This window comes from Ornithorhynchus anatinus, chromosome 1 (assembly GCF_004115215.2).
Source record: "Ornithorhynchus anatinus isolate Pmale09 chromosome 1, mOrnAna1.pri.v4, whole genome shotgun sequence".
NCBI lineage: Eukaryota > Metazoa > Chordata > Mammalia > Monotremata > Ornithorhynchidae > Ornithorhynchus > Ornithorhynchus anatinus.
Window position 1 is genome coordinate 145,082,543 of NC_041728.1, and position 15,035 is coordinate 145,097,577.

A 15,035-nucleotide genomic window follows, 5' to 3' on the forward strand; every position below is an offset into this window, starting at 1 on the left:
AATCCATTCTTGAAGTCCCCACTGAAATTTATAGTTGACATCACACTGGACAACAGAGTATAACTGCTAAGTTTGTAGTAATCATTTTGATTAAAGTTGGATAGTGTATCATGCCAACAACATAACCTCCAAATTACCCCACAAATCTCTCTTTAAATGCAGAAGCTTTTCAAATAGAAGCTGAATGGACTTAGCCTGTGCTCAGTGCTTAATTTATAGTGGGAAAGATGCAGGGTACCAAATACTTGCCTATCTCCCAGTTTTCTCATATATATTGTCTCCAGGCCTACATATAGGCAAGGCTGGCTTTAGACATCTGTCACTGTGAGAAAAAATTTCCACTCCCCATCCCTGTTCTGTATGACTCTCTCCTCTGCCCAGCTGTATTATTTCTCCATCCTTGACTCCCATACCCATTCCGTTCACCAATTTTTTCAGGCATTTGACTCCCTCCTCAAATCCTTTTCCCTTAGCTTACCTCTTGCCCCTAATGACCTGCCCATGTACTTTATTAAGAAAATGAATCCATCAAGGGTGTGCTCCCTAAAAGCTCCCCTGCTATCCCAGCAGTATTTCAAGATAAGACCAGATGTAGAAAGAAATTCAAATGGTGTTAGATCACTTCAGTGAAACAGCCAGGAGCTACAGGCAGATGACAAAATGAGGAGATGTATCAGTCTGCACTAAGCAGGCCATATACAAAATCAAAAAAATTCATATTGCCAACATAGAGTTAAAAGATGTAATCAAATTATACTACCTAGGCAGGACAACCAGGCATTATCCAACCAGACTAGAAATAGTTTGGCTTAGTGGATAGACTACAGGTCTGGGAGTCAGAAGGATCTGGGTTCTAATTCTGACTCTGCCACTTGTCAGTTCTATGACTTTGGACAACTCACAACTTCTCTGTGCTTTAGTTTCCTCATCTGTAAAATTGGGCAATAAGATTGTGAGCTCTACATGGGACAGGGTCCAACCTGATTAGGTTGTCTCTACTTCAGTGCTTAGTACAGCACCTGGTACACACAGGGGACTGGGTCCAACCTGATTAGGTTGTCTCTACTTCAGTGCTCAGTACAGGACCTGGCACATAATAAGCACTTAACACTATTTAAAACCCCCCCAAAAACTTATCTTTAGTTGTGAACCCAGAACTCCATATAGCCCCACATCCAGCTTCTTGAGCAGTTTTATTAGCATCATTTATGGGCCAAACTCAGCATCAAATAGCAAGATCACAAAGAGCAACATTGTGTCTTCCAACATCGAAGTTATGCTTACACAGCTATGCGCAATGGGGCACATGAAGAGACTGAACGGACGCATGGAAAACTGAAAACTGGAAAACTCAAAGCAAGGAAGGAAAGGAAACACGCTAACAGCCCAGACAATGCTGTTCAGCCCTGCTGAAAACTGGGAGTCAGTTGCTGTGGACAGACCACCATGGAACACTGCTTCAGGAAAGGACTGGCTTTCTTTGAACAAAACCTTCCCATGGAAAGAGAGATCAGAAGGCAAAAGACAACACACTGCCAGATGCTGTTAACAGCAAGCATAAAAACAAAACAAGGGATAGTCTTTTTGGGTGCAAAATGTAATTGAAATGGTGGGTCACACATTGGCTTTTTCAACCACACAGTCATCCATAGATCACTTTCACTATCAATTGTATCTTCTTCAAATGTATACCTATGCAACTTCAAATAGAACATTTTTAGCACCAAACATTTTACTGATTTTTACATTTAATCTAATAAAGTTCCTCCCAATATAACATTTGAGAGTATGTTCATAAAGAGATAAAATCTATTAGATTCAGGTAGAATCCTAACTTTATTTTATCAGGCATTTTTCAGATTTTAATTGATACTGAATTTAAATAGTTTCATTACCTTTTCAAGCATGTACTTATTTTGTTTCACTGTACAGTACTTTTTTTCCCCATTTCAATCTCTGCTGAAGAAGATACCAATAAAGCAATGGTTGTTGCAAGACTTATGAAAATAAATTCCATTGCCTAATGGGTTTTCAACTTCATATACCTCAAGTCATTTGCTTCAGAAATTTTACATTACAAATATTTTAGGACTTATCCTCTTGAATGTGGGACAACAGAGAAACAGAGGGAAAACAATCTCTATTTTCAATGTCCACAGCCACATAATTAATAACAGCCAAGAAGGTATCAAGAAAAGCATCATAAGAATGATGCTCTGGGCAAACCATGCCATTTGTAATATATGTACTTTCTCCCTTAGGAAACTCTACAGAACCTAAATCACACTGCAGAGAAACAAAACTGGAGGAAGCAAAAGAAGAAGACAGGAATTTTCCCCATTTCCTCCCTCTTCAAAAACCTAGAATGGTTGCCCATACCTCTCTACATCAAGTGAAAATTCCTGACCATTGACTTCAAGCCAACCTAATCGACTCTCTCCCACCTATTTATTCATTCAATTGTGAGCGCTTACCATGTGCAAAACAATGCACTAATAATAATGTTGGTATTTGTTAAGCGCTTACTATGTGCAGAGCACTGTTCTAAGCGCTGGGGTAGATACAGGGTAATCAGGTTGTCCCACATGAGGTTCACAGTTTTATTCCCCATTTTACAGATGAGGGAACTGAGGCACAGAGAAGTGAAGTGATTGCCCACAGTCACACAGCTGACAAATGGCAGAGCCAGGATTTGAACTCATGACCTCTGACTCCGACGCCCAGGCTCTTTCCACTGAGCCACGCTGCTTCCCCTTCCACTAAGCGCTTGGAGTGTACAATTTGGTAACAGATAGAGACAATCCCTGCCCAACAACAGGCTCACATCTTCACTCCACTCCAGAAAGCATGCTTCATTCCTACTCAGGTCAACATTATCTTCTCTGTCTCTCTCTGCTGACATCTTCCTCACTCCCCATTTCTGTCTGGAAATCCCTCCTCCTTCACATTCATCAAATCACAAGCCCTCGCCATCTTCAAGGCCTTTCTGAAATCAAATCTTCTCCTGGAGGCATTCCCCGATAAATATGCCCCACCCTACTGCCACTTTAGCTCTTCCACGGTACCTCAGAACTGGGTACTCACCCTTTCTTTCCCTTCCATGGCTTGTGTGTATATACCTTTAATTTCTTGCTTCTCCTGCACCTGTAATTTATTTTAGTATCTCTTTAGGTTCCCTGCTAGAGTGTCAGCTTATTTAGGGCAGAGATCATCCCTATTAGCTCTATTATAACCTTCCAAGCACTTATTATTATTGCTATGAACAGGGCATGCACTCAGTAAATACTATTGTGAGCCCCATGTGGGACAGGGACTGTGTCCAGCTGTTATCTTGTATCTTCCCCAGTGCTTAGTACAGTGCCTGGCACATAGTGCTTAACCAATACATTAAAACAAAAAAAGACTGATTCAATCAATGGTATTTGAGGCCTTAGGGTGTGCAGAGTGCTGTACTAGCTGCTTGGAGTAGTACAAGAGAGTCAGTAGACCATCCTTGCCTACAATGTTCTTATAGTCTAGAAGAATTGATTGATTTCATAGGTAAGAATTTCATAGGTTAGTCACCACAGTTTATAGTGAAGAAAGGACTAAAGCCTGCTACTGACTTTTCTGCCCTTGATTCTTTCAGGATGTGTGAATTCAAAGAAAGAGGCAGCTTCTCCCTGTTACATAAGGAACGGGAACAAAACTAGCAGTTCACCACTCCACAATGATTCACACAATCACCAGGCTTTCTGATCTTTCTGTCTACCTCATTTATACATGAAAGCTTGCTCGGCAATCGCTTTCCTCTCACTTTTGTTCATATTTTCCTTCAGGTTTCCTTTGATTTCTTTTCCTTTTTGGAACATCTTCAGAAGCTACTTAAACTGGGTGGGGGGTGGAGTGGCAAATGTCTAAATCAATATTACAAGTATGGAACAGTGGAAATATTGTGTTATAAAAGCCATACGCTATCCAGTTTGCACAAAAACTCATGGTGGTTGCTTTCACATCTCTTCTTCCTTCAAGTCTCCAGGTACTTTGACCTGAACTCTTTCTAAAAGACGTCCACTTAGTCCAGTATATTAAGCAAATGACCAAAAACCCAAAATATCTTAACCCACAGTGTACTATCTTCTACTGTTTAATCAGTCCTTGCAGCATCAAGATGTGAGATATGCAATGGTAAGCATCAACAATGTGAGGGATCGTTCCAGTGATGGAGGCTCATATTCCACTTTTGTTAAAAATCATTCTTGTGCAAACCCTGATTTCTTCTGAATGTTGTGAGTCTGTTTTAGCTTGCATGGATGATTTAGTCCAATGTGTTGCAATTAATTCTGTCACTGAATTCAATGCATGTGCTCAGGAGGAACAGGGAACAGGGCCAGGTGCCAGCGTGGCTTTGGCAGGCGGTGCTGTTTCTAGGCAGGATATGGGAAAATGAGACTCCAGCACAGACGGGAGGAGATAAGGTAAAAATGACATCTTGAAAGAAAACTTTCAAAATGAAATCATAAGAAAGAAGAATAGCATGCAGTGGGTGAGCAAGAAATCTTTGTGAAGTCAGGGTCAAACAGATTAACCCCAAATGTGCACCAATAAATCAAGCATGCATATTTACTATATTTACTAAACTTGTATTTGCTTACTGTGTGCAGAACACTGTACTGAGCACTTGGGAGGGTAGGGTTGGTAGAGAAGTTTCCTGCTCATACCAGATATCCGAATTGTACTTTCCAGGCGCTTAGTAAAGTGCTCTGCACATAGTAAGCACTTAGTAAATATGATTGAATAAATGAATGATTATACAAATCTACATCTCCTCCCCTGTTCTTTTTCCCTCCCTCCAGATTGTATCTCTTCTTGCCTTCAGGACATCTCCACCTGGATGTCCTCCCACCACCTAAAACTCAACACATCCCAGACTGAGCCCCTTATTTTCCCTCCCAAACCCTGTCCTCTCCCTGACATTCTCATTACTGTGGAAGATACTACCATCCTTCCTGTCCCATAAGTCGGCAACGTTGGTGTCATCCTTGACTCCGCTCTCTCATTCACTCAATATATTCATTCCGTCCCAAAACCTGCCAGTCTCACCTTCACAACGTTGCCAAGATCCACCTTTTCCTCTCCATCCAAACCCCTATCTTGTTAGTACAATCTCTCATCATATCCCGACTTGATTACTGCATCAGCCTCCTTTTTGATCTCCCAACCTCCTGTCTCTCCCCGCCTGGATTATCTTTCTACAGAAACACTCTGGGCATTTCACCCTCTCCTCAAAAATCTTCAGTGGTTGCCTATCAACCTTCATAGCAAGCAAAAACCCCTCCCTATTGGCTTCAAAGCTCTCCATCCCCTTGCTCCCTTCTACCTCACCTCCCTGCTCTTCTTCTACATCTCAGCCTGCACATTCCACTCCTCTGCCGCTAACCTTTTCACTGTGCCCCTCTCTCACCTGTCTCGCCGTCGACCCCTGGCCCACGTCCTACCTCTGGCCTGGAATGCCCTCCCTCCTCCGAGCTGCCAAACTAGCACGATTCCCCCCTACTTCAAAGCCCTCCTGAAAGCTCTCCCCCTCCAGGAGGCCTTCACAGACTGAGCCCCCCCTTTTTCTCTGCTCTTCCTCCCCACTGCCCCTACTCCCTCCTTCTGCTCTACCCCATTCCTGCCCCACAGCACTTGTGTATATGTACATATTTATTATTCTATTTATTTTAATGATGTGTACATATCTATAATTCTATTTATTTATATTGATGCTATTGATTCCTGTCTACTTGTTTTGTTGTTTGACTCCCCCTTCTGAACTGTGAACCTGTTGTTGTGTAGGGATTGTCTCTGTTGCCCAATCGTATTTTCCAAGCACTTAGTACAATGCTCTGCACACAGTATGCTCTCAGTAAATACTACTGAATGAACACTACTATCTCTGGATTCAAGCAAAGTTGCATTAAGAAAGAAAGGTTAACTTTTCCCAGTGACCTTCGGAGACAGAGTAAGTGGGAAATTTTTCAAGGTTAAAGAAAAACAATGAAAAGCAGATATCAAAATCACAGGTGTATTCTGATAATAATAATAATTATTGTATTTATTAAGTACTTATGTGCCAAGCACTGTTCTAAGTGCTGGGGTAAATACAAGTTAATCAGGTTGGACACAATTCCTTGTCCCACATGGGGCTCACACTCTGGCATGGGGGCCAGCGCATGGACGTGGGAGTCAGAAGGCCGTGTGTTCTAGTTCCACCTCTGCCCCTTGTCTGCTGGGTGACTTTTAAGTAAATCACTTCACTTCTCTGTGCCTCAGTTATCTCATCTGTAAAATGGGGATTGAGGCCCTGAGCCTCATGTGAGACAGGGACTGTGTCCAACCCAATTTGTTTGTATCCACCCTAGCGCTTAGCAGAGTGCCTGGCACACAGTAAGCACTTAAATACCACAATTATTATTATTTTACAGATGAGGGCTGAGAGGTTAAGTGACTTGCCTGAGGTCACACAGCAGACGTGTGATGGAGCCAGGATTAGAACCCAGGTCCTTCTGACTCTCGGGCCTGTGCTCTATCAACTAAGCCAGGCTGCAAGAAAGTACCCACCAGATTGCATCAGCAACCCACTTAGTCTCATTTTCTCCCATCGACAGAACCCTGACAGGGCAGCACCTGATTTGCACTGTGACCTGCTCTTGAACATCTCTGGGCAGCGTGAACTTTGGAAGTGACAGAGACACTCTATTCTATCGTGTTTTTAATAAAATTACTTAAGGCAGCATCCTTCAAGCAGAAGGACAACTTTGTTTATCCCACCTCAACTATTACTTCAGCCTCTTCACTGAGATACCTGCTTCCAATCTCTCCCAACTCAAGTCCTTATTTCACACTGCTGAACAGATCATTTGTTCAGTCCATACCTCCAATGGTTGCCCATCCACCTCTGTGTCAAAATGAAATCAATTGTATTTACTGAGTTCTTACTCTATGCAGAACATGGGATTAAGTTCTTGGGAGAGTACTATATAAGGGTTGGTACACACCTTCCCTGGCTTTAAGGCACTGAATCATCTCTCTACCTCCTACTTTACCTCACTGATCTCCTACTCCAACCCAACTGGCACACTTTGTTCATCTAAAAACCAACTTACTCACTGTACTTTGATCTCATCTAGGTGCATTCATTCATTCCATCATATTTATTGAGCACATTGTGTGCAGAGCACTGTACTAAGCACTTGGGAAAGTACAATGCAACAATAAAACAGTGACATTCCTTGCCCACAATCAGCTTGCAGTCTAGGTATAACAGTTAGGTTGTCACCAATCACTTATCCATGTCCTTCCTCTGGCCTGGCACCCCCTCCTTTTCACAACTGACAGACGTCCCCACTCTCTCCTCATCATGCCTCCAAGAAGCCTTCCCTAATTAACCTCTCTTCCTCCCCTCCCCATCCACCTTCCCCTCTGCAGCACCTATGCATTTTTACCTACACCCCAGTGCTCTGCACACAGTAAGCGCCCAATAAATACGATTGAATGAATGTTTGCCTCACCCCCCAGCTGCACAGCTACATATCCTTATACTCTGCTGCTTCCTCTATCTGCAATTTATTTTAAATGTCTCTCTTCCTGCATTAGATTGTTAAAATCCTGGAGAGCAGAGACCATGTCCACCAATTCTATCATACTGTATTCCCCAAAATGCTTAGTACAGTGTTTGTCACACATTAAGTGTGTGAGTGTTCAATAAATATCAGTAACTGATTGATTGATTGATGAAAGGGATTTTCCTCACAGATTTTCCCTTCAGTGATAGTTAAAGTACTAGGATCATCTCACCTCTTCCTCCCCAATTGCCACTTCCTGAGAAGAATGAAGAAAGACCAGGTCTCTCCTTGCAGGGAATTACTGCAGCCCCTCATAGGTAGTCTTTCCTCTCTTTCAAAATGACCTATTTGACTCATTTTTGCATCTTGGCAAAATGGTGTGTTTCTAGAAGGAAGACAGACCTTTTTAATTTTTTTAAAAATGCATTCATTTTTTGTTCCACAAATGCTGAATACCTTGTTCCATCAATCGGTGGCATTCATTGAGCACTTACTGTGTATAAGGACTTGAAAGAATACAACAGAGTTGGTAGAAATATTCCTTGCCCACAATGAGCGATAAGGACACTGATTCCTAAACTGTCGGATGGTCATGTTTTAAAATTGGAACTACTGAGAGCAAAAAAAGCATTGGTGGAGAAATCCATTTTGAAGGCTTCAGAAACTGGCAATGCATTGCATTTTTCCCCTTTTTTCATCTGTTTTCAAATCTAGAAAACATTGTCTGCTAAAATCCACTGGACACATGTGGACTGAAAATTGCTTCCTTTGTCCCTATATTACTCCATGGGCAAATTGAATATTAATTTGGAATCAAAATTTTGAAACTTTACATTTGTAACTACATCTCTAGATCCAGCTCTCATTTTTCTTAAACTGAAAGAGGGATGGAAAAATAGAAAAATCTTACCATACTACTTCAGGATCATCCCGAAATGCAGTCAAGCTTGTTCAGTCACGAAGCAGACTTTGGGTCAGATGATTGGGTCAATTACATTCTCCTGCCCTTTTCTTGATTGGCTAGAGAGTTTTTTCAATTGACAAATACCAGCTGGGAGAGGTGGTGACTGTTGTTACAGTACTAATGCTATGAGACTTTCAAAATCTCACCTCTGCATGTCCATGATGCTCTCCTCACAAATGTTGGTTCATCACTAAGGGTGACGTTTCCCCCACACTAAAAGAAAATTTCTGAAAAGCTACACCTCCCCCCGTTCAGCTCTAGCTACTATCTACCAATCCTGAAATTTCAGGAGATGTAGGCTTTCTGGGAACACTTCCCACATGCATTAGATAAATGATTTACTTCCTTTTACAGTGGTATTTGTTAAGCATTTACTATGTTCCAAGTTATGTATTAAGTGCTCGGATAGATACAATATAGGTTGGACAGTCCCTGGTCCGCAGAGGGTTTACAGTCTCATTCCCAATTTTGAGAAGCAGCATGGCCTAGTGGAAAGAGCATGGGCCTGGGCATGAGAGGACCTGGGTTCTCGACTGTTGGCTATGTGACCTTGGGCAAGTCATTTAATTCCTCTTCAACTGTAAAATGAAGGATTAAATCCTACTCCCTCCTATTTAGACTATGAACCCCTGTGTAGACAGGGATTGTGTCTAACCTGATTACTTTGTATCTGCTTACTCCAACACTTAGAACAGTGCTTAACACAGAGTGAACACTTAAATATAGTAATAACAGTAAAGATAACAATGACAATAATAATTTTACAGATGAAGTAATGGTGACACAGAGAAGTGAAGGGACTTGCTCTGGATCACACAGCAATCAAGTGATGGAGTCAGAATTAGAACTCAGATCCTCTGACTCTTAGGCCCATGCTTTTTCCACTAGGCACCCTGCTTGTTTTAATAAGAGACCCGTTGCTTTTTTTGGTCACATTTTTCTATACATTTTATTATAATGAAAGGTGAATTAGCATTTTGGGATCCAAATTTCTCAACCTTGTTTACATTTCACAAGAATGAGTTCCTACAAACTATATGATATCACTAAGCAAAATGTGCCTCACCAATCATATAATTTAAGGACATAGATTGTAGTTGTCAGGGAATCATTTCAATTTTCAAGTAGGATCTTAAATGAGCAGTGCGGTACTTATTCAGGATCAGTCATATTTTCCTTTGGCTCCCAAAGGGGATAACTCCCAAGGACATAACATATGGGCAGGGAACATGTCTGCTAATTCTGCTGTATTGTACTCTCCCAAGTGCTTAGTACAGTGCTAGGTACATAGTAAAGCGTTCAATAAATACCACTGATTGATCGACTGATTTCAGTGGCCTTCTAGGGAAGCTCATATACATAAGTCAGGAAAAATATAGTTTCATAGGTAATTCAAACACTGCACAGCCATCAGACTACTTTTTAAATGTTTGCTATTATCACCACAGTAAGCCTGGAACATTTTTGTATGTATGTCAGAGATAGTCTAAAAAATTTAATTAAGAATAAATTTGCTTGCTGGAAGCAAGTATTACCAGTTTCCAAAATTATAATCCCCCATAGAAATGACAGAAAGAATCCTTTTGTTGTTGTTGTTCTAGAATGGGGTAGTCAAATGGAACAGAATACTTCAGGATTCCTCTACGTTACTTCTGCTATTTTGCTCTGTAAGCAAGTCGGCTTGCTCTCAGTGGGAAGCCTAAAATATGCAAATCAAATGACTGAAATAGTAGCAGCCTCTTTTAATAGCTTGCATAGGATTTATGTTTCACTAAATGCTCATAGTGAGACCTCACTGAATGAGTAACTAATTTTAGTGAAATCAGTATACTCTGCCCATCACAGATTTTATATTAGTTTACTTGATTTCTCTGGATTTATTCGGCTCCACTCAGTGAAATAGTTAAGACAGCTATGGAACAACCAGCTAATTTATCACCATGCTGTTTCTGAGCATTTATAGAAAGGGACTGAAGGCACCAAAGTTTACTATGTAAATAAACTATACAGAAGAACAATTTTAACTTTATGAGACATGAGATCAAGAGAAAAAACAACTATATACACTGAGAGAATTGATCTAAATTTTTCCTATTCCCCCCATGAAGTAGTAGTTGCCATCTTCATAGTAGTTATAGTGTACTTATTAGATTCCCACTAGGTTAAATACATTGTACTAAGTGTTTGCAAAAGTATGCATTCAAATACAAGTAGGCATACTTGGACAAGTTTTACAACTATGATACGACTCTGCATTACATTTGCCTTTCTTTGAATATCTTCTTGTAACATTCATCTCACCTAAATGTCCCAATTACTCTAACCACCAGCAATTCACTACTAAGCCAAACCTGCTTTGAAAACAACGGTCAAAAATGAGTGAGAGCAAATTTTGGGTGTCCCTATAAAGTGTTAACAGAAAGAGACAAGAGGAAAGAGGGCAACTACAGACTCTTGTATCTGGAAGTCATGTTCATCACCTATGGATCCTGCTGAAGAAGAGAAAGACAGTATATTTTGAAACAGGAAAGCTTACTTTCCACTTCTCAGACTATCTTAAGCTGAAACAACACCCATCCTAAGGATGAAAATGTTAACTTTTGTAAGGGTTCCACCATTCAGTCAACCCCCCTTTTGTTTATTATATTGGTGGAAAGGTTTTCCAAGGTTTCTGGAAAATAGTCCTGAGTTAAACCCGAAATTTTAAGCAAGATGGGCTCTGCAAGGAAAGTTACAGAATTACAAAATGATTTAATCTCACATTTATACTTTTCTCAGGCAAACAGACTTTAAAAAAAGAAAGGATTCAGTTTTACTTTTAACATCAATTTTTTTGACAAATACAGATTGTTCTGCCCTCAAGTTTAAAGGATTTTTATACATCTTTATATTTATAGGAAATACGACATTCATTTAATCAAGACAATTAACTCCCACCAGCATGAACAGGAAAGGTAGAACTTATGCCCCAAAGTAATTACTCAGGTGTAATTAAAATGATAGCTAATAGACCAGCTAAGCAATCTAGCAACCACCATCACTTGCCTCATCAATTAAGTTGACAATTTTTCTATAGGTAGAAAAAGTCAGGACTAAATTCACATTTTTCCTCTCCTCCCAAGAGCAATTTTGGAGGGTAGGGAGTTGAGTACAAAAGATAGTTCAGTATGCAGAGAAAGAGGCAAATATGACCAATGAACAAAGGAATTTTTCTATAGTTCAGGGGAATTAAAGGATCAGGGAGTGAAGAAAATAAATTAAAACACCTGACAATGGTAAATCAAAAGGATCTTGCTTCTGGACTTCTCCAGTATTTCCAAAAAGATGACATCAGGACCTCAATATTTTGGGATCTCCCGAATAAAGCCCAGGTCACTTGTCGCTTTGTTGGTTCCCTTCCTTTCCCCTCTTACAAATATCCACATAAACTCTTTAATATTGGCCCAATTGGGAGCCACCAGCTCTGTGACAGTTCCTCCAGCCTATAGGAGGTAGAATTTTTCTAGGCTGCGTGTCAATCATTCCTCTTCCTATGTGTAACTTCTTCATCTCTTCAGGTCCCTCTGGATTCTTTTCTTATTCTGCACTTGGATCATCATCAAATTCAATATCACATGCAAGTTCTACTAACATCCTGTTTATCTTGTCTTCTAGATCATTAACAAAGATGTTAAAAATCTGGGCTAATGACGATTTCCACGGACTCCTGCTGGACGCCCCCTTCTACATGGTACGTCGCTATTTTTCACTCTCGTTATTTATGGTCTGTTAACTAATTTTCATTTCACATTAGGAGCTCTTAGGAAAAATAAAAAAAGACAACAAAAAACCAAGTTAGATGCTTCCCAAATCAGAAGTCCTGAGACACCTTACAAATTGCTTTCCATGTATTTAGAACTGTTCAGGTCAGTGTACCACATTTTAAAATTATTTAATGGTTTTATAGACTAAAATCACTTTGGGAATCTGTCACAAACCATATTTCAGATTTAAAAAAAAAGGTTTGCTCCTATATTTTCTAAAATTCTTAGGATACATGTAGACATGGGATCTCAGGGATTCCTTTAAAAGATTGACACACTACCTTTCTTTTTCTATTTTTGTTTGTCACAAGACATTGTCAGAGTTTTGCTAACTCTGTTATCTGATACCCACAGCCCATTGGAATGAGATTCATCCTATCTTGATCTACTTCAATATTTTATATGATCTTTTCACATCATACCGAATAGATAATGCTAGGAGAAAATTCCCATCGAAGAGCACTCAAAGACCATGTCTGCTTTGCAGTCAGCAGATGGGTTGGGCAGACCACAACTGGGGCAATATAAATCATCACCACCAAAAACAAAAAAAGGATAATTGGGCTAACGGTGAAAATCTGAACACTTCTGACACCTTGTAACAAAATGGAGAGCAGCAATAAGAAATGTATTTAAGCTTTCACTTACCTGATTCTGATCAACAATTATATCGAGGTCTTCATCACTGCTTAGTTTCCCATATCCTTTTTCTTTACATTTCTTGTGAAAGAATAATTTTAAAAAGCAGTTCAATAGCTCAGTCATTTTGAATCATCATCGATCTAGTCTCTCTTCATTACTAACAGGCCTATTTCCCACTATTAATTATTCAGGGATAAGAGGCTTTTTTTTAAAATTTAGTCCTGATGTCTGGTTAAAATTCAATTTGCCTTTTGTTGATCTTGCATATGTGTTCATCAGCACAAATGCTATTCAGTTTTCTTAAATTAGTGGTAAATAACAATTCCCAGTTTTTCACAGTCCTTTATTTTTCCTGTTCTTAACTTTTTTTCCAGGATAGTCTTATTGGCTTCCTTTCTCAATTCCCGGCAGATCCTGTTTTATTCTGAAATAGCTGAGCAGTCCCTTGTGAACTCATAATGGTCACTCATTCTTTGCATTTTCTTTCAGTCTTGCAGTTCAGTTAGACAGTAATGCTTAGGCAGGGAATAGTTAATGTTTTATTTCCACCCCCTTGAGTCTCAGAGTTATGAGAAATATTACTCTGCCCAAAGCATATAACTTTCCATTTTCAATATTTTTTAAACAAATTGGCTAATAAGTACCATTAGAGAAAGAAAGATCTATGAACTGCTTTTCCAAGATAACATCAGTGAGGTAAATAAGTTTTCAAAATGGAAGAAGGCAGTTTTCCAAAGCAAATTTCCTTCTAATTGGCATTTTACTCTTAACACTCCTCCTGAATCCTACCCATCTTTTCTTCTGACCTATGTGTCCCCGTTTTAACTTTCTAAAATAAGAAAAGAAAAAAATGGGTCATCCCAGTTAACCACTTTTCTGCTGCCTCAGATGAGAAACATAGGCCAAGCCCTTATATCCTATATGCCCACCAGAATGGCTGACTAGGAGTAATATGCGTTTGGAGTTCCAATCGTTGATCAAAAGAAAGCTGCTTCAACAGCTGACAATGCCTGCTGTTTAGGGTGGAGAGACACACAGAAATATCACTCAACAGCTTCTTTGTGTACTCATATTGGTAGTAGGGTTATTAAAAACATAAACTGAGTGCTACATGTTTTCAAATATTAATTTTTGCACTTGCTACTCTTAAGCACAATTAGGCACAATTTTAAATTTTAAAAATATCATCTTGGCCACTGGGAAACAAAAACCTCTTTTAATTACTGAAGCTTTTTTATATATGTATATGTTTTAAAATAGTTTTAGGACAGCTCCCTAAATATTATTGTCTCCCTTTGCCTAGAACCTAGAGTATACAGCTGAGACTGCACTCAATAAGTAGAAGATGATCATGATGGTATGTCTTCCTCGGCAGAGACTTCAAAGTTCTTGGAATGCAAGGGCCCACCCCTACTTAACCTGGTTTCCTTCATCGACGTTTGTACACCAGTAATCACTGCCGACTAGTTAGTCTGAGAATTGTGAAGAGTTGGGCAAAAGTCATCTTTAGATAGGTTACTGCATGATGGAATTTGTGTTGCCAGATGAAAAAGCCAGAGCCGAGGGCCTCAAAGAGAACCACACTCGCAAAATATGTTATCTACATTCTAGATCATATAACTGAGATGGCAAGTGAAGTGGGGAATGGGGCAATAGATTGAGTTTAAGAAACTACCTGGTACCATTAGGAGAAGACTGGTACCTATCAATAGCTCCCTGCGAGGAACATCCTCCCACCCCAGCTCCCAGCAAGAAATTGTCTTGGAGTGTCTTGGGAGTCTCCCAAGCACTTCAGGTTCTCTGCGTGTACTGATCACTCAATAAAGTTACTAAAGATTGTGGTGGCTTCAGGTGGAATCAATCAATGGGAAGTACACTGGATAGATAGGGTCCTTTATTCACGCAGTGGGCAGATTGTTCTTTGGGATCATTTCTAGCTTTCATGACCAGAATGATTTGGCTGGCGATTAAGGGACTTTTCTAGAAAGAAACATCAATGTTCCTTTCTTAAAAGATTGCTCGAGACTTTTCTATCCATGG

The 15,035-nt window shown here is 39.9% G+C and overlaps 1 protein-coding gene across 9 annotated transcripts in view; it reads right to left on the reverse strand.

Annotated features, from left to right (window-relative positions):
* The window catches only part of PEX5L (peroxisomal biogenesis factor 5 like), a 288,594-nt gene that overhangs the window by 205,556 nt on the left and 68,003 nt on the right, over positions 1–15,035 (reverse strand). For 4 of the 9 annotated variants that reach the window (XM_039913167.1, XM_039913160.1, XM_039913166.1 and 1 more), the window contains exon 1: positions 8,497–8,576. The exons of 2 other annotated variants lie outside the window; for them this stretch is intronic. In XM_039913167.1, coding sequence (XP_039769101.1) covers positions 8,497–8,499 — 3 coding nt within the window. In that variant the 5' untranslated portion in view covers positions 8,500–8,576. Of the gene's footprint in view, positions 1–8,496; positions 8,577–13,001; positions 13,638–15,035 lie in introns of those variants that run through there. 3 more of the 9 variants (XM_029066482.2, XM_029066427.2, XM_029066458.2) reach the window with 3 other exon arrangements.